The 21,120-nt window shown below is 41.5% G+C and overlaps 1 protein-coding gene across 2 annotated transcripts; it reads left to right on the top strand.

Moving 5' to 3' along the window:
- The first annotated feature begins 7,120 nt into the window (after positions 1-7,120).
- On the top strand, positions 7,121-15,634 carry PDP1 (pyruvate dehydrogenase phosphatase catalytic subunit 1). 2 transcript variants are annotated; one of them, XM_084201716.1, is made up of 2 exons: positions 7,121-7,242; positions 10,780-15,634. In XM_084201716.1, exon 2 carries the CDS (start codon positions 10,824-10,826, stop codon positions 12,429-12,431), a length of 1,608 nt encoding a protein of 535 aa, XP_084057842.1. In that variant the 5' UTR covers positions 7,121-7,242; positions 10,780-10,823; the 3' UTR covers positions 12,432-15,634. The 2 variants fall into 2 exon arrangements, with proteins under 2 accessions (XP_084057842.1, XP_084057843.1); XM_084201717.1 differs by lacking the exon at positions 7,121-7,242 and adding an exon at positions 7,658-7,703.
- The last annotated feature ends 5,486 nt before the right edge of the window (positions 15,635-21,120 follow it).

Raw genomic sequence — 21,120 nt, 5'->3', positions numbered from 1 at the left:
CACTCACTTTTTTATGTATGGTGACTTGGAGGGCCTCAGAGGGGACATGAAATAGGAAGCAAGAAAGGTCTTTCTATAAATGAGGGTACAGTTGGATGGCTTAAACCAGACAGTGGACAGAGTGAACAGAAACACAGCGATCTGCCCTAGAGACTCCAGGGTTATCTGTTCTGGTACCTTTAACCTGCATGGCATTGGTATGACTGAGCCAGTTTACACAAGGGCTCAGTGACACATCACAACCCAGTTGTTCACTGGGTAGATCAAAGCCCTCTGTGCACTTTGAACGTGAACCTTTCATTGGGATCAAATGGTAAGGGAGATTAATTGCTGTGAGCACCAAAAATGAATGAGTGTGAAGATTGTGCCTATGATGACAATGTTTTTGAATGCATTTGTTTTCTAGTATTGAAAGTAAATATTTTATTCATTATCCCATGGGAATGCATGATTATATCAGCAACACATTTAAAAGAAATAAAAATATTGTGTGCTACAGCAGTTTGCTAAGGAAACTGAAATAGTGAGTTAGGTGAATCAGTCCTTGATAACCCAAACTGTAATTTAAAACGTAAATGCCTTTCTGAGCTCATCTATTCTGAGCTGGATAGAGCCCAGCGTGTTTCAGTTTTTAAATAACTCATTCCCATGACCTTTGCAATTCACTACCTTACACAACAGTGCAAAAAAGAGCCTCATACATATGACTCAGGCTGCCTTAGGGTTCCTGAAATTTAAGAAGGCAGCCTACATAACATGATCACAAGCAAAAGGAAAATAAAAGACAGCTTATATAACATCCAGACAAATTGAACAAACCTCTGCAGTTACACAAGGCTCCAGGCTGCAGAGATGCATCCAAAGTTCAAAGAAGTTTCAGAGAAACAGCCTGATGCAGCTGGTGTTTCGCTCCAGTGTTTAGTCAACACAATAGAAAAAATAATCCTTCTTCTTAAAATACTACTCTAAAACACTTCGCTTGCAATCTGGACTTGCTCCAGGGCATTTGAAACACATTGAGTAAAGTGACCATGGGGAAGGAATAAGGTGCCTGTGCTGCTAACTCTTAAGCCCCAAAGGTTTGCAGGAAACGTGTCCTGAGCTCCTGAGAAGCAGCAGGGTAGCAGTCATCTTGTGCTTCCTGAATGTCCTCCCAGTGCTCCCAGATCTCCATGGAGGTTCCTCAGAGGCACAGCCCATGTGTGGGGGAACATGTGATCTTGCACCACCTCCCTGGCCTCTGCCACAGGGACATCACTGATCTGTGCAACTGAATATGCAGGTTATTCAGACTTGCAAGCCAAATCCAGCCCTGGGCTGGAATTCAGATTCAAGGGAAGCACCCCAGTGCCAATGCAGGGCAAAATTAGAATGGGGATCTCTAAATGACCTTATAAAAAATTCCCGAGGGGAAGAAAGGCACCCCTACAGCAGGCCTGCTGGAAATTATCACTGTCAGGCCTGCTCTTTTGATTAAAAGCCTGGCACAGGACCACAGCTTCACTCTGCTGACATGGCTAGGATCTCTCAGAGGGAGTTGGCTGCCTCCAGTTCCTGAATACCATAAACAAAGCTCCAGATCCACTTTTAAGACACAGTGTTGCTCCTTCTGCTTGTTCCTCTCTTACCATGTAACAGCCTAATGGCTAAAGCTTTTAACTGTAAAAGGCTGGTGTAATTGTCACCTTCATTCCACACTGCTTCTTTTTCCAGGGAGTCCTGTTACTGTCTGGCTGCAGGTCAGCTGAGGTGAGGGCAATGCCTTATCATGCAGTGAAGACTGGTCACTCACAGAGGAATCCACCACTCCTTGGCTCAGAGGCAGCAAATGAGACTCTGTAACCTTCTGCTTGAGACACCTGCTTGGAAGAACAGAATACTGGATCTAGTCAGGGAAGGGAAGAGGTTACATGTTTGGTTTGTTGTTAAAAATATAAATGAAACCTGTAACATAAAGCAAATGGTAAATATTTTTGTAGATGGGGTTACTTGAGATAATAAGTTGATTTATCAACTAAGGAAACCAGTAACCTAACTCATCTTTTTTCTACTGAAGAAACCCCAAATGCTTATTTTTTTTGTTCAAATACAAACCCCAAAGGATACAAGGTCCAGCCAGCATTTAGGTAAGGCTAAACTGAGGCAAAGAGGAATGAGAAGGAGGTCACTTTGGTATTCTTTCTAAACTTCCTTGTTACAAGTGGAAATGTAGACACCTAAGAGACTGGTTCAGAGCCTACTCTTGGTTCTAAATTTAAATTTCTAATTGTATCTTCCATAACTACTTTTCACTTCAAAGTGAAAAGTATGACTGAGTACCCCCTCATGCTAAGACAATAACACCAGTACTTCTAGTAGTTGGCATTGGTTGCTTTTCCTAATTGCTGGAGAAGTTATTAGTCTTCAACATTCACATTTGCATAGAAAGATCTCAACTCAAGCCAGCTGTTTCTACAGACCAACCACTGGCTTCCGTCCCTTGACTCCAGTGACCTCAAGTAAAGACAAAAGGCTGTATTTAATTACCAGCATCTGAGCAATCTTTTATTTCAGGACATCACATCTGATAAAATGAACCCAGGATATCATTGTTTCAGCAGCATTAGGGAAACAATATTTTATCTGTTGAAAAGTGTAAGCTATTCTCTGCATGGAAAAATGCGAGCAGATTCCCCTCCCAATTTTAATCTCCACTATTTCCCCTGAAGTCTGTTGAATCTTTTGCATGGCAGCCTATAACTGCAAATGTAGTTACTTTTGAAAATGACTGTAACAAAGAAATATGAAAAGTGCACATGATGAACTACAGATGGAAAAGGGATCAGAGCCTTCAAAAGCAAAGTAATTGCTGGATCCAACTTCCTGATATCCTGAAACTACTTCCTCATAGTCAGACACTGATAATGTCCTAAGTATCATTCTTGAAGCTGGCCAAAAACTTATTTTTCTACAGAATTTCCTTCACTTGATCAAGCTGTCAGAATGCTGTATTCCCCAAACTGGACATCAGACCCTGAAAAACCAGCCCAGGTGAAGATTGCAAACTAGTGCACAACTACTACAAAATGAAAAAAACCTATTTAATTCTCTGCTAATGAGATAAGAATCAGAAGGTACAAAGAATAAGAAGGTACAAAGAAGTCCTGAGGGGCAAGAGGGAACAGATACAAGCTTAACATGGAAGATTCTGATTAACTAAAAATTAAAAATCTTCAAAATGTAAGTGATGAAGTACTGGAACTGGGGCCCAGGCAGACTGGAGAACCTCAGTCCTCAAAGATGACCAAAACAGGACTAACCAAGTCCCTGAACAACCTGACCTAGCTTTGAAGGTGGCCCTGCTATCAGCAGGTCCTGTCTGACCTCAATTACTCTCTGAGTCTAGGAAGCTGGATCTGGACTGCTGAATGAGTCAGACCCATTGCTTCATTTCAGAAAGGAATTAAGAGTGAAGATACAAAGGGTCTCCAGGGGAGACAAAATAAATTAAACTATCCGTGAATCCCACAGTGAAAGCAAAATACCCACTGAAAGCAACTGTTTGTGATTCGCCATTGGACTTGCTTTAGAAAGGACAGGGGAGAGATGAATCATGTGGCTCAGTGCTGCTGGCTTACTCTAACGCTGATACTCTTAAGCGTTCTTTAAAAATCACCTTTTGCAGAGCTCATTGTAAAACTTCAGAAACGTTCACTGTACTCAGGAGCCCAGCTGTGCTGAGGCAGGACAGATGCACCACCCACAGCAGCCACTCCCTGAGAGGGCAGCAGCACACTTGGATGTGCAACCCAACTCTCCCTTTGAAGCAGACTGAAGAGCACAGGCCGCCGCTGTTTGCAGGTACTCCCTCTGCTCTGAGCTCTACTAACACATTTATTTTTGCCACATAATGCTCCTGATTTCTGCTAAAAATAAAAAATAAATTGCTGCTCTGTGGAACAGAATACTTAGATTGCTGTCATTGCTTCTGTAATGCTCTCAGGAAAGGAAAGAACACAGTTTAGTTGTGTCCAATCCTTCCTGTTTATTCCATACCTGTTTTTTTTATCTCCTTTATTTTCTCCCTTGTTAGGCTTTTCTTTCTGCTCTCAAAACTTCTGTGATTCTTCTGTCCTTTTTTCCTGCTCCAGCTTGGTATGGCAGCCTGCCAAGAGGAAGTGTTTGATCCCTGCACTCAGTTTTAAGACTGGTTTTATGAGCAACTGCTCTTTTCAACAAGCACAGGAGCAACATGGCATTTCTTGTAACATTGTGTGCAAGGATATCATAAGAATGTTAAGGAGTCAAGGGATACAAAAACAGGTGAAGAACTCTGCACCTGAACTAGCTTTCAGTAAAAATGAGTCAATAATAAAAATGAATCAATAAAATATTTATACATCAGACACAGGAACCTATTTAAACTCAAAGGTTATTGCAAACACTTGATTTCAAATGAAAATGGATTTTGATGATCTGTAATTGTTTCTCTGGAAATGCATGTTAGGGTAAGTACTGCAGCACTTTAGCTGCAGTGATAATGCATAGCTGCCTGTTGGTTCTGCAGTGCTGAATTAGCCACTGATGGCAACAGGCACATTAAGACAAGAACTGATGTCTCTTGTTACACTCTGTTGATAATCCTTTCATCCAGGGAAACAGGGAGACTTTGCATACCTTGAAGTAGTTACAAGTAATTGCTTCTCCATCACTCTCTGGTGTAAAATGTTAAATGTGGAACAATATGTTTTTATTCATTATTATTTTATTCACTAGAATGTTTTTTATTCTTTAGCATCAGCAAAAATGGACTGTTGCTCAAAGTTGCACAGAAAGGTCTTGGCAGCAGCAAGATGAAGAGAAGGAAAATCTAACTATCCAGTTAAATTGCAACATCCAACTTCTGGCAGCACACCAGCAAACTCACATAAACTCAAGAAGCAAAATGTCAGCCAAATTTTAGCATTTTGTCTGTAATTGGTGGGATTTATATGTGGCTGCTAAGACCACAATCTTTTCTCATTCAGTATTTTAAAATTCTCATTTTCTCTAATGTTCAGATATATCAGTAAGATACTGTGAGACAGGGAGCTACAAATTCCAAGACCAACTCTAAAAGCAGCTCCTCTCCTGGCCTTAAATCAGGAAGAAAAGGATAATTAAATCAATAAACAGGGAACTGTTTATCTCTAACCTTTCAATTGCACAGCAAATTACGGAGAATTGAACTAATGGGCACAAGATGTTCTGAAGACCAAAAGTGCTAAATGCTAACTATTTTGTGGAATGTTTTTTCTAGGTAGGCAACCTAGACAGCAACATTCTCTGTGAAAGTCATACATGAAGCCACTTTACAAACTCCTCACTTAGAGAAATATTAGGTGATCGGTGGTGATTTCATCCCAGCCCATTTCAGTGCATCTGCTCCTAGAACGATGACTCAAATTCACCCAGGCAGAGGTCTGTCTTCCCACAGCCTTCTTCCTTCTGACAAGCTAAGAAGGTGGCTTGATAGTGCACCTTTGGCATGCACCAGAATGGCATGCCATTCTGGATAAACAAATAAATGTCTCAAAAGTCACCCAGAACACCAATAAATGAAAATTTTAATACTCTGTGTTTTCAACTACTACCATGAAAGACTTGCATTTCTAAGGATGGCATTATTTTATCTTTCTAGCTGATTTTCACACAGAGGGTCACAGAGCAGTACTTTCCAAACTCTTACATTTCAAGTAGAGCTCTTGAGCCTTCTTGGCACTAAGTGCAGATTTTCCTTTGTTTCTTCTCCTGGTTTTGGTACACAGCTATACACATCCTATCAACTGAGTAAAGACCGAAGTATAGTCAAAAATCTATGTTTTGTTACAGCTGCTGAGGGAACGCTAATTGCAACACCTCAAGGCTTGCTAACATCTGCTGCCAACAACACACAGCAAAGTGGGCATCCCAGACACCCTGAAAAATAGTAAGGCTTGAGAGCACAGGCACCTGTAAACAGAGAGATGATCAAAGAAATCAAAATACTGTCAAACTTATATACTTTTCATATTCAGAAATGTACATGGAGAGTAAGTCTGGATCAGAGTACCTCAGAAGAACATGCAAAATGGAGTGTCACCCTAGAGATGTGGAACAGGGACAGGACAGTAACTCAGAGAGGGGAGAGAAAGGAAGGAGGGGAGGCTGCTGCTGCTGCTGCACCGGCTGGAAGGGCTGCTCCTTCTTCGTAGCCACTGCCCTCAAGCAGTTCCTTGCCGGTAGTGAGGGCAGCAATGTGGCGATGTCAGGGCAGAGAGGGCCCGGTCTGCTCCACTGCACAGCAGCCTGCTCTGCCCCAGGGATTCTGGAGAAGACAAAACATCACAGAGCAAATTAATTAAAAACAAACAAACAAAAAACGCAAAACAAAACAAAGAACCATCAAAAGCAAAAAAAAAAAAAAAAAAAAAAAAAAAAAAGCAAAAACAGAAACCCAAACCAAACCAAAAAAACCCCACAAAACCAAACATGACCCCCCATGTTGCAGTACAAGCTTCAGTGGTCTCCTGCAGAGTTAACAAGCTTTGTGACTGCAAGTCAACTCGAACACTTCAAGGGGGGAAAAACCCAAAAAGCACCACTCTTTAAAAGGAATTCAGAGTAAATGGCAATACACTCTAAGACATTTTCCCATATTGAGTCTCTGTAACAGTCAGAAGTTGTGTGACTCTGACTCCCGACCAAAGGAGTGAGTATGGGGGGGCTTTTCTCAAGGCAGAGAGGGCTTAGGGGACAGACTGTTGCGGTCTCTTGCGGAGTTACCGTGCCTCGTACCTGCTAAAGGCACTTCACGAACATTCCACGGCAAACAGCCCCGGCCATTTCCCGCTCCCAAAGCGCTCCGAGGGCTCTCCGTGCCCTCACGGACCCCTTGGGGGAGGGGACCGCGCACAGCGCGCGCCGCCGCCTTCGCGCCCTCCCGCCCCTGCGCCGCGCACGCGCACGCACCGCCCCCTCCTTCTCCCCCGCCCCCCGCGCGCTCCCTCAGCCTCCGCGTCACGTGCCCGCCTTGCCCTCCTCTGCAGCCAATGGGCAGCGCGCCGCGCGCCGCAGGGCCCTTTATAAAGGCGCGGCGGCCGCGGGCGTGAGGCGGTGGCTGTCGGGGGGTTCGGGGGTGGCGGGTGCGTTCGGGGCGGCGCGGTCCTGTCCTTCCACCCGCTCCCCTTCCTGTGCCGCACGGTCTTTCCACCCGTCTCCCTGAGCCGCCCGGGAAAGGCCCAGGTCTGTGCCCGGGACGGGAGGAGGAGGTGGTCGTGCCGGAGGCGGGCGGGCGGCTGGGGAGGGGCGGCCATGTCGGGGCCGCGCAGCGCCTGAGCGGGCAGCGGTATCCGCCGCGGCGGTGCGCAGCGAGAGCGGGCCCTGCCTGTCGCCCTGCCGGAAGGGAGAGCGGGGCCGGCGGGGCTCGGTGCCCAGACGGGCGGCGGGTTCGAGCGGTCCCTGCGGAGCTGGCTCGGTCCCATCGCTGGGCGAGCGGCAGCAGCGGCGCCGTCCGCCCGCAGAAGGGCTGTGTGTGCTTGTCTCCTCCTGTCTGCCGTCCCACCTCCGTGCCGGAGCTCTACGTCTTCTCTAACAAACTCTCTGCCTTGCTTCTCCCCCCGCCCCCCGGGCTTCTGCTTTGTGGATGTTGGCGGCTTCATGTTGTGACAGGAGAATGTGTGTATGTCCTGGGCCCAGGCGGATCGGTATGTATCTCCCTTCGTGGAGCGACGGGCTCGGGGGTCGGATGGGACCCGGGGAAGGGGCTGCGAGGCTAGGCTGTGTCTGAGGGCTGAGGCCGGAAGGAAGGATTAACGGTGCTGCTTTGTGCTTCTTATTCCTCCTCCCTACCTCCTCGGCTTCTCCAGCTGGCTCAATCAGGTCTGTCAAGTGTAGGAAAGACACCTGAGTGTTTTTACCTGAAGCCATCGGTGTCTTTGGCACAGTGTTTTGGAGGAACCTGTCTGTGCCGTGTCAATTAGCCCTAACAGTATAGCTATAACGAGCCTTTATTAAAGAAAGGTAGAACATTTTCCTATTTTTTTACTGTAGTACTACAAAACCCGTTAAGTTGACTATCTGACTCATTATTGGTCATAATGTATTTACAGCTTGAAAAATAGTGCTTGTACCCTGCTCTGGGCTTGGAGAGGTATTTACCTCTCTAAGGATTGATGGATTGATTCTAATATCTTGACAAATCTTGATTGAAGGGTACCATTTCTACTTCTTTTTTTCTGCCATCTTTGATCAACCATAATGATCTTGGGATCTTAATTATTTAAAGAGCAGCTGGAGTGTCTGGTTTTATTTGGGGCAGCTGTGTTGTAGGGATAAGTGGGAGAGACTTTAATTTCAATTCATGTTTGAACACTTGGAGTTAGGCATTTACTTAATCAACTTGGAATTATTGAAGCTGGTATGTGCAACAGACTGATCTCGTAAGCTGGCATAGATCTGCTGTAAATGATATGAGCCTTGGAAAATGTGAGGTCAACTTCTTACTACTTCCTCTTGGATTTCATTTGATAAACTAGTGATTAAAAATCATAAAAATATCCTCCGGTGGCACTGCAGAACTGTTACAGCAGCAGTACGTTTGTATTTTTGCTTCATCATGAAGCAAAAAAACTGTCTGAGCAGTTGAGGCACCACTGTAGGTCAGCACTAAACATAAATGCTGAGCAGTCAGGACAGCTTGATCCAGGTGGACTCTAATGGGAGACCAGTGCTGAAGCTGAGGTGCTGCTGTAGGCCAGGCACATCCATAGAACCTTAAGCAAAATTTTTGGTTTTTTTAATGTTGTGTGAAGAAATATACATAACTGTTACCAAAATAGCTCCTATATAATTAGAAGGCAGTGAATAGAATTTAAAATCTATATTTGGAGTTACAGTCTACTGCTGTCATGCTGTGTGCATGTGAAGCCTGGACTGGAGTAGCAAATGGCTACCATAAATTCAGTATGCATCTGGAAGCTTCAACCAATTCACTGCTCCTGGGTGTCTGGACTACAGCCCAGGCTCTTCCTGGTACCTGCACAACAGAAAACTTCAATCTTCAGCTGTCAGTGGGGGGGCTCAGGAGAGGTTTTTGTCAATGTACAACAGTCACTCGTTAGTACTGGGGAGTCAGTGGAGTGACAGGAACATGAATTCCACTCTGCTTTCAGCACTTAGATGTCACGTATCACAGAAATGGGCTCTTCTCTGGTTTACTTAAAAAGAGCAAACAAGCTTGGAGGGAAAGTATGGCTTGCTTCCCTTTCTTGAAACAAGGAGAATGGGGTGAAGCTTCGTATGTTTCCAGACACTTCTTAGCTGGCCCAGGTGATCAGAATCACGGCTGAAGCTATGAAAAGCCAATAGAAATTGCAAAATGCAGTTTCTCCTATATTGCATGATCACTTAGACTGAGTATTGGGGCTTGTTGCATATTTTATTGGGGTTGAGTCTCCTCTGAAATACTGGTATGCCTGCTTGGCTAAAAAAAAATCCACTTACTGACTGAAGCACCTTGCATAACACAGCAATATCCATTTCTTCAGTAAAACAATTTGACATCTAGCAATGCTGATAGATTAGTGGTTATGGCTGCAGTAAGCCTTTTAATGGCCTCTTCTGAGAAAAAGCTTTTCGATGGAACTTGATCATAAAAGAGAAAATTGAATTTGCCTTAAATGTGTGTACTTCACACAAGGCACAGTTGAACTCCATCTCCACTCCGGAGTTGTCTCTCAAGTATTACATTGTAAAAGACTTCCTGCTAATGAGGCATAGTGAATAAGGCTTTTGAGAGGCACTCTCACTAATGTTGTGATTTGATATGTAAATGGAGGCAAGAAAGAGTAGCATACTCTTTATTCAGGGAAGTGAAAAGTACAGAAAGCTCTTTAGGTGTGGCAAGTAGCAGTAGAATATTTTTTCAGATACTAGTGGCTTATCTTAACACTAAACTAGCTTTAGAGTATTGAGCAAGGTTCTGTTCTAGTCAAGGAAGCAAACAATTTGCATATAGACCTTCAACTGAGTAGCCTTTCAAGGTGTTTTAAAATCTTAAAATGTACTGGGATGAAATAGCTGTTGAAAAGCTGTATTTCTGTTCTATCTCTTGTACTTACATCTTAAGCTAGAAAATTGCTGCATAGATTGCTGTGGCTGTTTTGTATACGTAACACAAGTTTTAGGCTTTACCTGTGAAAGAGGGGAAAGAAACAAAACCTGCTACTGACTTCTGATTGCATAAAGAGTATCAGTTTTATCACTTCTTGCTTCTGCTGTCTAAACAATCTTCATTGTATGTCATCTCAGAGTTGTTTTTTAAGCCTCCCTGTTAGATGCTTTCTCTTCTTCAGCCTTACAGAAAAAGTTTTCTTCCCTGTGTGCCACATCTGTCTCTGTCAGCTGTGAAATCACCAAGAAAACAAATAGGTGTAAAAGTCGTGTGGCAATTCAGTAGAGTGCTCCATGCTAACTATTGTGCTAAGTTGTTTGAAGGTTCATTGACTGTCTGGGTGATGCTTTCACTTCCTGCCTGCTGTCTGAGTGGGTAGAAGAGCTAAAATTCCTGTGCTGAAGTATGGTTTAGTTTTTTTGTTACAGCCTAATGTAGTGTCTATAAACAAGCACCTCGCAATGCCTCTTTGTCAAGTCCTTTGAAGCTATGAACTCCATATAATAAGCAACTTGGTTAGGAGCTGTAAACATCTTAACACAGAATTCTGGGGAGGAAAAAAATCTCTTAGCTGTCCCGCTAAGCATAGTTGTTCTCTTGTCTTTCAGCAATTCCAGTCCGAAGCTCCAGGCTGCCATTGTTGTCTGATGCCATGCCAGCACCAGCTCATCTGTTCCCATTGATTCGTAACTGTGAGATTAGCAGAATAGGCAGTACTGCGTGTTACTGCCACCATAAACATCTGTGTTGTTTGTCATCTCATTTTGCTCACAGTCACTTCAGATATGCACCACAGAAGAAATTTGCGGCACTTTACAGGCCGAAGGAGCACTTTAATCACTTTATTCACGCAAGGGATTATGCTTCTACGCCACAGAGGTTTTACCTCACCCCTCCACAGGTTAACAGCATCCTGAAGGCAAATGAATACAGTTTCAAAGTCCCAGAATTTGATGGTAAAAATGTAAGTTCTGTTCTTGGCTTCGACAGCAACCAGTTGCCTGCTAATGCTCCGATAGAGGACCGGAGGAGTGCTGCCACTTGTTTACAGACAAGAGGGATGCTTCTGGGTGTGTTTGATGGCCATGCAGGCTGTGCTTGTGCTCAAGCTGTTAGTGAAAGACTGTTTTACTACATTGCTGTCTCTTTGTTACCTCATGAAACTTTACTTGAAATAGAAAATGCTGTGGAGAGTGGCAGAGCTCTGTTGCCCATTTTACAGTGGCACAAGCATCCCAACGATTATTTTAGCAAAGAGGCTTCCAAGCTTTACTTCAACAGTCTAAGAACTTACTGGCAGGAGCTGATTGATCTCAACAGTGGAGAGACTACTGATGTGAGAGAAGCTTTAATTAATGCCTTTAAGAGGCTTGATAATGATATTTCTTTGGAAGCTCAAGTAGGAGATCCAAATTCTTTTCTCAACTACCTAGTACTGCGAGTAGCATTTTCTGGCTCAACTGCCTGTGTTGCCCACGTGGATGGTGTCGACTTGCACATTGCTAACACAGGTGACAGCAGAGCAATGCTCGGCGTTCAGGAAGAAGATGGATCTTGGTCTGCAGTTAATTTGTCCTATGACCACAATGCACAAAATGAACATGAAGTGGAACGTGTGAAAATGGAGCATCCAAAGGCTGAAGAGAAAAGTCTTGTGAAACAGGATCGTCTCTTGGGTCTCTTGATGCCTTTCAGAGCTTTTGGTGATGTGAAGTTTAAATGGAGTATTGAACTGCAGAAGAGAGTAGTGGAATCAGGCCCAGATCAGCTGAATGACAATGAGTATACAAAGTTTATTCCTCCAAACTATTACACTCCCCCATACCTCACAGCTGAACCAGAAGTCATACATCACAAGTTACGGCCACAGGATAAGTTCCTGGTTTTGGCCACGGATGGGCTGTGGGAGACAATGCACAGGCAAGATGTGGCTAGAATTGTGGGGGAGTACCTCACTGGTGTTCACCACCAACAGCCAATAGCTGTTGGTGGCTATAAGGTAACTTTGGGACAGATGCATGGTCTCTTAACAGAAAGGAGAGCAAGAATCTCTTCAGTATTCGAAGATCAGAATGCAGCAACTCACCTGATACGTCACGCAGTGGGTAACAATGAGTTTGGAACTGTGGATCATGAGCGACTGTCCAAGATGCTTAGTCTTCCAGAAGAGCTGGCTCGAATGTATAGAGATGACATTACAATTATTGTGGTGCAGTTCAATTCACATGTTATAGGTGCATATCAAAATGAGGAATTGTGAATTTAGTGCAGTGAACTAGTTATTAAAGTTGTAACAAGGGCCAGTATGAGCAGCAAATGAAAAAAAATCCACCCAAAAATAAATTTTAAAAAGTCTTTGGCAAACAATTTTCATTTATTGGATTCAGCATATCTATTGTTCCTGCCTTTCCCCAGAGATCTAAAAACATGGGAAGTGCTATTGAACCAATACAGAACTTGAAGAGGATGTCCTAGCTTGGGAAAAGAGTTTTTTATAACAATTTTGCACTATTGATTTCATGAATGCTGCTAAAACAATGTCTTGAATTTGGCAAATTTGGATGAGGGAGGAACTAGGATAAAGAATTAACTATCCAAGATCTGGCTGTTCAAGAAACAGCTTGCTTATAAAATATCTGCAAATATATATGCTTAGGGAAAAGATAAGTAAAAAGTATTGTTGAATTTTTTACAGGGCTTATTCTTGCAATGGTTATCTGTGAATATATTGTCTATTGTTTCTTCTAAGCAGAAGGTCACTTGAACCAAGTAAGTCTTCAGTGTAACAAAGTTGTCTCACTTTCATATGGACAATGTCATTCATGTAAGGATATTTGTCTAAGTGTTGACTTTCAAGGCAGGTCTAAGCCATAATCAATACCTGAGATTCTGCTACAGTTTAATCATATCTTATGCATGGTAATTCCTAAATTTCTTGTGCATTAATACTTGGCTGTGGTTTTCTGCACAACTTGTAGGGCAATAACACATTACAACATGCAGCAAGATAGCAGATAACGTCATGGAGGACTTCAGTTTTCAGTATGAAGAAACTTTCAGACTTTTTGAAAAGTCAGTATTGTTGCTTAAGGCTGTGTTTGCTTTCCTAAAGGTTATGTCCTTCATGGACTCCACCTCTCCCTGGCATTGCTTATCTACTAAATAATTTTTCACCTGAAAAGATCAGGAAATCATTGCTTACCTCTGTAGCTTTGTAACTTGCATTCATTTTCACTTTGGATATTTCAAAAGGTCACAGTACATGTCCTTCACTTGAACTCATATGTGTAAGTTGAGTGAAAAACTACAAACTACAAAAAAATTGAAGTATGGCTTGTAAATAGCATTTTAACTGGGAAGCTGACTGGCATGCATGTGTATGTTCAGTGGCTATTTCTAGCAATTTCTTTTAGTTGTGTGTTTCTGGGCAACTGGTATATGCATGTTTTTACAGTCCAGAATAGTATTGGAGAGCAGTCTCTGAAATGGGTCTCTCTGGCTTGGAATGGTTGAATTTGAACTTAAAAAGATTGGCTGTACTTGTGTGCCAAAATTCTTGGGCTTGTAATGGTAAAAGTAGAGACTGACAGCTAATTGGTCATCATTGCATCTATTCGACGTATGTTGCATTGTGTACAGATTTATTTTAATCTGCCCTTAGGTTAAAACCTGAAATGCCTGCTGAAATACTAATCCTTGATGACTGAGAGAACACATTTATTCCTGGGTTCTAGAGAACAATGATAGGTCAACTTATTTCACTTTACCAAGGTGTTTCAGTTAAAATACCTCCCTAGCCCTCATCATAGCTAGTTGAATCAACACTTAGCTGAAATATGCTAGGTTTCTAAAGTGGCATTTTTTACTAAATATGTCTTGCCAATTAATGCTGCTGTCCATAGGGTGCATTTAGTTTGAACAATGAACCTGTGCTATAGTAAACATTGGCTCCTCAAACTCACAAATGCTGTGTGTCCTCAGTGGCCTGCAGCTTTAGTATGTCTCTACCTAACCTTAACTATCAGCATCAATATTGCTGTAAGGTTAATGATGCCTAAGTTCATTCAAGATGTACACAACCCTTCTTTATTTGAAGGGAAAAGGGAAACTCTAAAATGCTTAGACAAGTACTGGCAGTTGACATTGCTTCTGTATGTTGTGTTTTGGTGACTGTGTCATTTACTAGGTCAATAGACTATGTTCTATCATTTGAATGCAGTATGTATCTCAGCTGTTGCAGTATTTAACTTTCTTACTTTTTTTACTGTTAAAGCTCTATTAACATGCATTGATGTATTTAACCTACGATTGTTAATATGGATTTGGTACAAGTCATAGCTAGAAGAAATGCACATTGGTCCCGTGGATACAACTTCTGTTGAGGAAAACCTGCATTTTGTAGTAAATATACTTAAGTATGGAGTCAGACAATATTTTGGAATTGTCAGACATATTTATGTATGCTTGGAGACTTGCTCAGTATGTATGCAGTGAACAGAAGCAGCATAACTGCCTGCTGAACAGGTGATCTGAACAAACATCTTTTAACAGATTCCAATAAAATGATCAATTATGCAGAAATCCATGTGTATTGAGTTGATGTAGAATGTGATCTCTCTCCTGTTAGGACTCTGTTATTTTGTGTGATCCCTGTTAGGAATACATCAGATGGCCAAGGAGAGTGAAGGAGTGAAGTATAAATGGAAACAGAGAATTGAACTTCAGAGCACTTCAGTGCCACTGTGAGGTTCAATGCCACCCTGCCTTAGGCATTCTGCTGCTGCCTCCCCCAGACAGCAAAGCTCACATCCTTCCATCAGTATTGCTGTGTCTCAGATCCCAGCACCCCATGAGTACCTTCAGGGACAATGCTGCTGAGGAAGCAGAAGATTTTGGATCTTAAAGCTGGATACTGTACTCTGTATCAAGCAATACTGAATTCCATAAACAGTCTAAAATATGTGCAGGTTAAATTGGGGCAAGAATGAGCTGATGGTGAGCTAAACAGAAACAGATCTTGTACCACAGGCTGAGGACACATTTGCCTTGTCTACCAGAATTGTTGCATTGTGGAAAGTACAGATGTTGTGCATATAAGGGTGATGCTGGGAGTACTTTGTTAAATAAGGATTTCACAGCTGCAGATATGTGGTTCAACCATGGAGGATGGTTGAATCAACACAAGATTTACCTTAATTTTCAAAACTGTTCTAGATGAATGTGTCAGTTCAACAGTAATACTATATAAGAAGAGGAGTGGGAGATATGTTATCTGTACTTCCAGCTTAAGGCTCTGTTAACTCTGTTTTCCTTGTGTTCAGTGGTCTGTGCATTGTATTTGCATCCATCCATCTGAATGCTGAAGCACAGCCCAAGTCAGTTGTACAAAGGGTGTTGTTTCTAATTGAAGCTTATGTAGATCTGTATTCAAAAGTTTCCCTGACAGGTTTCATTATCGCTCACACCACTGATGTGGTGATGGTGGTGGTTGTATTTGCAATGCAATAGATAAGCCTATTGTTACAATGCTGGTTATACCTGCTGTTTTATTTGCTGCTTGTGAGTATTAATAATAAATTTCTCAGTAGAGGGAAAGGATAATCTGACTTTCATAACTGGCTCACATATTAAGTATAAGCTGGCAGGAGAATTGTGTGGCAAAATGAAAAGCAATCTGAGATGCATAAATGATCTGTTCCTATCTGCTCTGCCGGGTCTGAGGGTAAAAAAACGCCAAGCATCTTATCTAATGTATTGATTAGTGTGCAGGTCTTCTGAAATGGCATTTCTTGAAAATGACTCATCTAATCAGTCATGAAACTCCAGGATTACATAAAACTTAAGCATAAGAAAATACAGGCACTATTCAGTATATACCATGATAAGCAGGTACTTTATTTTGTTTGTGGCAATTAATAAGAAATTAGATTTTGCTTTTTTTTAGTACTTCAAAAATAAAAGGAGTAGACTGAAAGTTCTCTAGCTGAAAAAATAAGGACCGCACAGTACAAGATTGTTTTAGGATCGTTCTCCCTATATAGCCTCTTTCTGTGTTGAAGGAAAAGAACTGAAAAGTATGTATCTGTTATGGTTTCTAGTCTGGATAAGTAAGTAATCAGTCTTACAGATTTTAGGGGATGTTTTATGCAGCATTTCTATTAGATTTCCTAGATAGAAAATCTTCTTTAATAAAACTTGCAAATACCAGACTATTTTATAGCATCATGAACAAACTGGTCAGTTTTAATATCCAAAATGTGTAGGGTAGCCTTTAATGTGTTGCCTCACATCTTAATTGCAAAAATAATTCAATTAGGGCTGGCTAATTGACTCTCATGTTCATGTCACATGATGCTGCAAGACAGGAAAATGCCCAATATATAGGGAAATCACTGATGTTAACAGGAAAGCACCCATGAGCTGATACACGCCATGCATTAGGCATAGTTTCATTCAAAAGCTCTGTATTAATGAAATGAGTCTGTCAAAATTGCTATAAGCCTATAGTCATTAATTCTGTAACCTTTCCTGTTGCTCAACCCTAGTACTACTATGCCCACTGTGGTAGTGCAGCAGCTGGGCTAATAACAAGAATACTATTTTCCAGCATTTTGTGCAAGGTGATTTAAATGGCTAATAGTAATCAGTGTTCCCAGGTTTAGGCAGCTGGGAGAGGAATGAATGTTGCTTCCCTGGTAGCAGCCTCTTCTACAGGGGGAGAAAGGAAATCTTTCTCTTAACAGAACCTGGCTGCTGTACAGAAGACCTAGCCACAACACAGTAGTGTTTAATAGGGATTTATTACTCCTGCTAAAAAGCAAAATGTATTCAATTGTACAGCATGCTGCCACCCTGCTACTCTGAAAGTAGCTTAAATGTCCCTGCAAAACCTGGTGTATTCCTGTGTATGTAAAAGTACTGTTGCTTACGGGCAGATCCCTTACCAGCTTTTCCTTAAGACACCTGACTTGGGTCCTTCTGTGTGTGTGCTGCCTTGTGAGTGTTGAAGTGCTTGTTAGAGGTGGTGGAGCTGTGTTCAGCATATGGGGGGGTGTCTCAGTAGCTGTTCAGCCCAAGCCATGCCTACATCCAGCTCTACTGAGCACAATAGCAGGTTTGTTACCTTGTCCACACATAGGTAGCTCCATTCAGGTGTTTTCTGGAGGCAAATCTTCAACATTTTTTCCCAGGTCTTCAAAGGCATGATAGGCCTGAAGTTTTTGCATCTGCCACTTTTGCATAATTACTTCAGAGTTTTTATTGCCTTGTGCCTAACAGTCCTGTAATTAGCCCTATTCTAAGGGCTTGTTCTTGCTCTGATTGTTAAGGTATGTGGAAGTGCAGCTGAAGCTCCAGTGTCATTTTTGACCTACACAGATGGTGTGTAGGATGTCACTGCTGTGCACTGCGAGGTGTTGCTGTTACACCAAGGGCTCTTTATCTCCCCTGCTCCAGAGCCCTGACAGTGTTCAACAACTAAGTGAGTAACAAACGATTTCCTTGGCATAACCTCTGAAGCCTGCACTTGGAACAGTGTTGAGCACTCATTCTTGCTTGCATGTGTAGGAATCTGTAAAGCTTCCAGCACAGCTGATCAGAGGAATCTATGTTCTTCTACTCATTCTTTTACAAAGCTCAATCCTAAGATCAGCTCTACATAAAAGATGATCCAGGTCTTTACATAGTCCTCCTTCATATGACAAAGAAGTAAAATATCCAAAACTGAGGAGACAATGTCTGTTTAACAAAATAGTCCAGCTTGTAGAAGGCTGAAATATTAATTAAGGAAAGAAGGGAGCCTGAACTTAGAGCTCATAGTAGAGAAGGCAGAAGAGTCTTCTAGCGGGTGGCTTGGCAGCACTGTAGTGTGGCAATGCAAGGCAGTCCTGTGTCTGGAAATGAACACTAAGTACCATTCACTGCTCAGCAAACACTGACACTTAAGGAGTCTGAGAAGCTGGCTAGCTCAATGTCAGAAAGACAGATAAGCAAAAAATTACATGTTTATTTTTGACAGACACTTTGTATTTTTCGTATTTGGAGATTTTTGGCATTTGGGCCATGTTTATATAACTTCATGCCGAATCATGTTCAAACAGGTGAAAAGAATCTATATTCTATGGAATCAATGTGTATGAGACACTTGTTAGTGCTGAGGAAGGCTCCTCTCTACTCCTACTACTTAGTGAAGAATATGTGAGGAGCTGTTGTGAAAATCCAACTGACAGAAAAATGCAATGAGAAGATGACACAAGATTAGGGCCCAAAAATAACAGGCTCTCGAGGTTGGTAGATGGCAAGCATTTAAGCTGATGTACTGCATTTTGATGCCACTGTATTATACAGAATTTTGGGAATTAAAATTGTCTGAGCTACAACAAGGATTCAGACAGTGATATTTGGTCATGTCATGACTTAATTGATAAAAGACAATTCTGATGTCTGCTGTATTTGTTAACCTGTATTAAAATAGAAATATTGGAGTGTTTTTGGTCCTATTTCTCAATGCTGCAGCTTAAAGGAGCATTTGAAGCATTTCACAGTAGTGATATTAAAAGCTCAGTTCTGCAGTCAGAGAATCATAAAAGTCCCTTTGATATGAGATCAGGTGTTCCTAGGGTACCTGCTTGGAAACTCTCACTGGCTGCAGCAGCTAATTCTTAAAAAAAAAAAAGGAGACACAAGGTCTGTCTAGCTGATGAAGAGACATAAAAGCCCATCATAAGCTGTGAAGCAGTGACCAAAATGGGAATAGGAAGTTAGGAGACAGATTCAGATAAGCAACAAAATATGGAATATTTCAAAAGTACACAAATACAAGAGTGTGAATCCTAAAAAATTCAGGATAAAGTAGGAAAATGCAAGGGAGAAAAAAACTGTTATATAATGTGTCTTTAAAGCTAAAATTGCACACATGAAAGAGAACTTAGGTGTGTGTCATAAAATAACTGCAGAGGTAAACCACAATAATGTCAGAGATGGCCATGAAGAGAAAGATCTTGTATCAGTTTTGCTTAGTGAAATGGTCCTGCTCAGGAAAACAAACAAACAAACAGGAGATCGAGAGATCAGAAATGGCTGAATGTCTAAGCTGAAGATCAAAACAAAAAAACAAACCCCAAAACAGCAAAAGCTGAACAAAGAACAGCTGCTGTTGTTCTGATGTTTAAATGTTTACTGCCTTTGTGCAAATATGAAAACAGAGACAAGAGTCAAATGTATGGGTGCAGGAAATTTTAAAATCCAAGGGCAGTGCACATTACAAAACAGTTCTTTCCTGATTTTACATTGCAATGGCACCTCAGTACAGAGACAGAAAGAAAGCTGTGAGTGAGGATGAAAGAAAAAAGGTCAGAAACAACTAAGTAAAGGAAAGAAAATCGGAGCTGAGGAGAACTTGTCACTTCTTTTTCTGTCTCTCTTTTTCAGTCATTCCAATTTGAATAATACCTATGTGGTTTTTTTCAGAGGTATTTGAGCCCTGGGGCTATGTTTGTAGACCATGAAAAGTTAAGTTTGGCTTAGAATGTAGAGTGAAAAGCAACTACATACTGACATTTTCACAGTTAAAATGCCACACCGAAAGTTTTGCTCTCCTGCATTCCACCAGTTGCTGCCCAAATGAACGCTAAGGGTTGTGGCATTCCCTTGTTCAACAGGTTTTTCTTGTTCTCCATACCTCAGGTGAATACTGCTATCCTGAAGACAGAGAGTTCATTTTATCTCTCTTAAATCACCCTCAGCCAAGCTGCTGCAAGTATGCAAATGGTGTCCATGTGCATTCCTTAAATGGAAAGCATTTCCTCAAGGCATTTGGAGATCCTGCCAGTCCATCAGAGACAACTGGGTCAACTCTTACCAAGAGGGGAGTAAATAATCAGATGACTGAATTGTTTGCAAAACTGGGAGCATGATGCCTGGCAGCTTCACCGGCAGAGAACTAAAATTTTTATCATAGCATAAAAATAGGACTTTTGGGGGTGTTTCATTTCCAGAAACTTCCTCTGAGAAAAATTCAGTTGCCAGAATATTCCACTGGTGAGTGAATATGTCTGTAGTGATGGTGTGATTGTTTGGGCAGGACCTGCCAGGAACATAGCTGCAACACACATTTTGACTTCACTATAGCAAATTGATCAATTATTGACTGAACTAAGCAAAAATTGCATTCTAGAGCATTTGACCAGTAGGGACAGTAATGCATCCACACCTGAGAGCAAAACATAACAGGAAAACAAAACCCAAAGTAAAAAGAAAACTTTACTCAGATCTTAAGCTTAATAATTTAGCGTGTAATCCTGTATATACCATGACAATAAAAGCATTATTGGTCTGGATGAAAGTTTGTAAAATATAAAATAAAATATTCCATTCCAGCTGAAAAAAACAAACAAAACCAACAAAAAGCCTAACACATCTAGAATAAACAAATAATTTCCATTGTAAGTTCCAGATTTTCTTGTAAAAGAAAGGTAAAAATCTGAAAAGCTGGTGGTTATAATGACAGAGATAATGTTTGAGCAAATTGATAGTTGTGATCTACTCTTGATTTTAAAAAATCAACAGACCTACTCAAGAAACAGGTGTTTGCAGACGTATTTGTAAGAGAAAACTAAGAAGCAGCATAAGTTTAAATGGCTGCAAAAGACATCTTGGAGTCAAAATGTGTATTAATTTTCATATGCTTAAATAACAACGATTTAAACATGAATTTCCTGAATTACTTGTTCAAAGGAGCAATGAAGAGCAATCCTAAATATCCATTATTTGCTAGTTATCTTTTTTCTTAAAATTTCAGTTAAATGAAAACTTTTTTTTTAATTAAGAACTTGAATAAGACATTCTGTATTTCTAAACTCTTCCCAAACATGTTGCATCAACTCTGCTTAGCATTCCTTCACTTGAGTCAAAAAAAGAGAGGTCAGAATAAGGAGGAAATTGTGGTTTGA

This window comes from Fringilla coelebs, assembly GCF_963513975.1.
Source record: "Fringilla coelebs genome assembly, chromosome: 1".
Lineage (NCBI taxonomy): Eukaryota > Metazoa > Chordata > Aves > Passeriformes > Fringillidae > Fringilla > Fringilla coelebs.
The sequence above is the reverse complement of the archived record's forward strand: the minus strand, read 5'-3'. Positions and strand labels throughout refer to the sequence as shown.

Bases quoted from the DNA above. Each gene is read 5' to 3' on its own strand.
- PDP1 (XM_084201717.1), top strand. From the start codon at position 7,673: ATGTGTGTATGTCCTGGGCCCAGGCGGATCG. The intron at 7,704-10,779 runs GTATGTATCTCC...CTTGTCTTTCAG, and splicing joins TCCTGGGCCCAGGCGGATCG to CAATTCCAGTCCGAAGCTCC.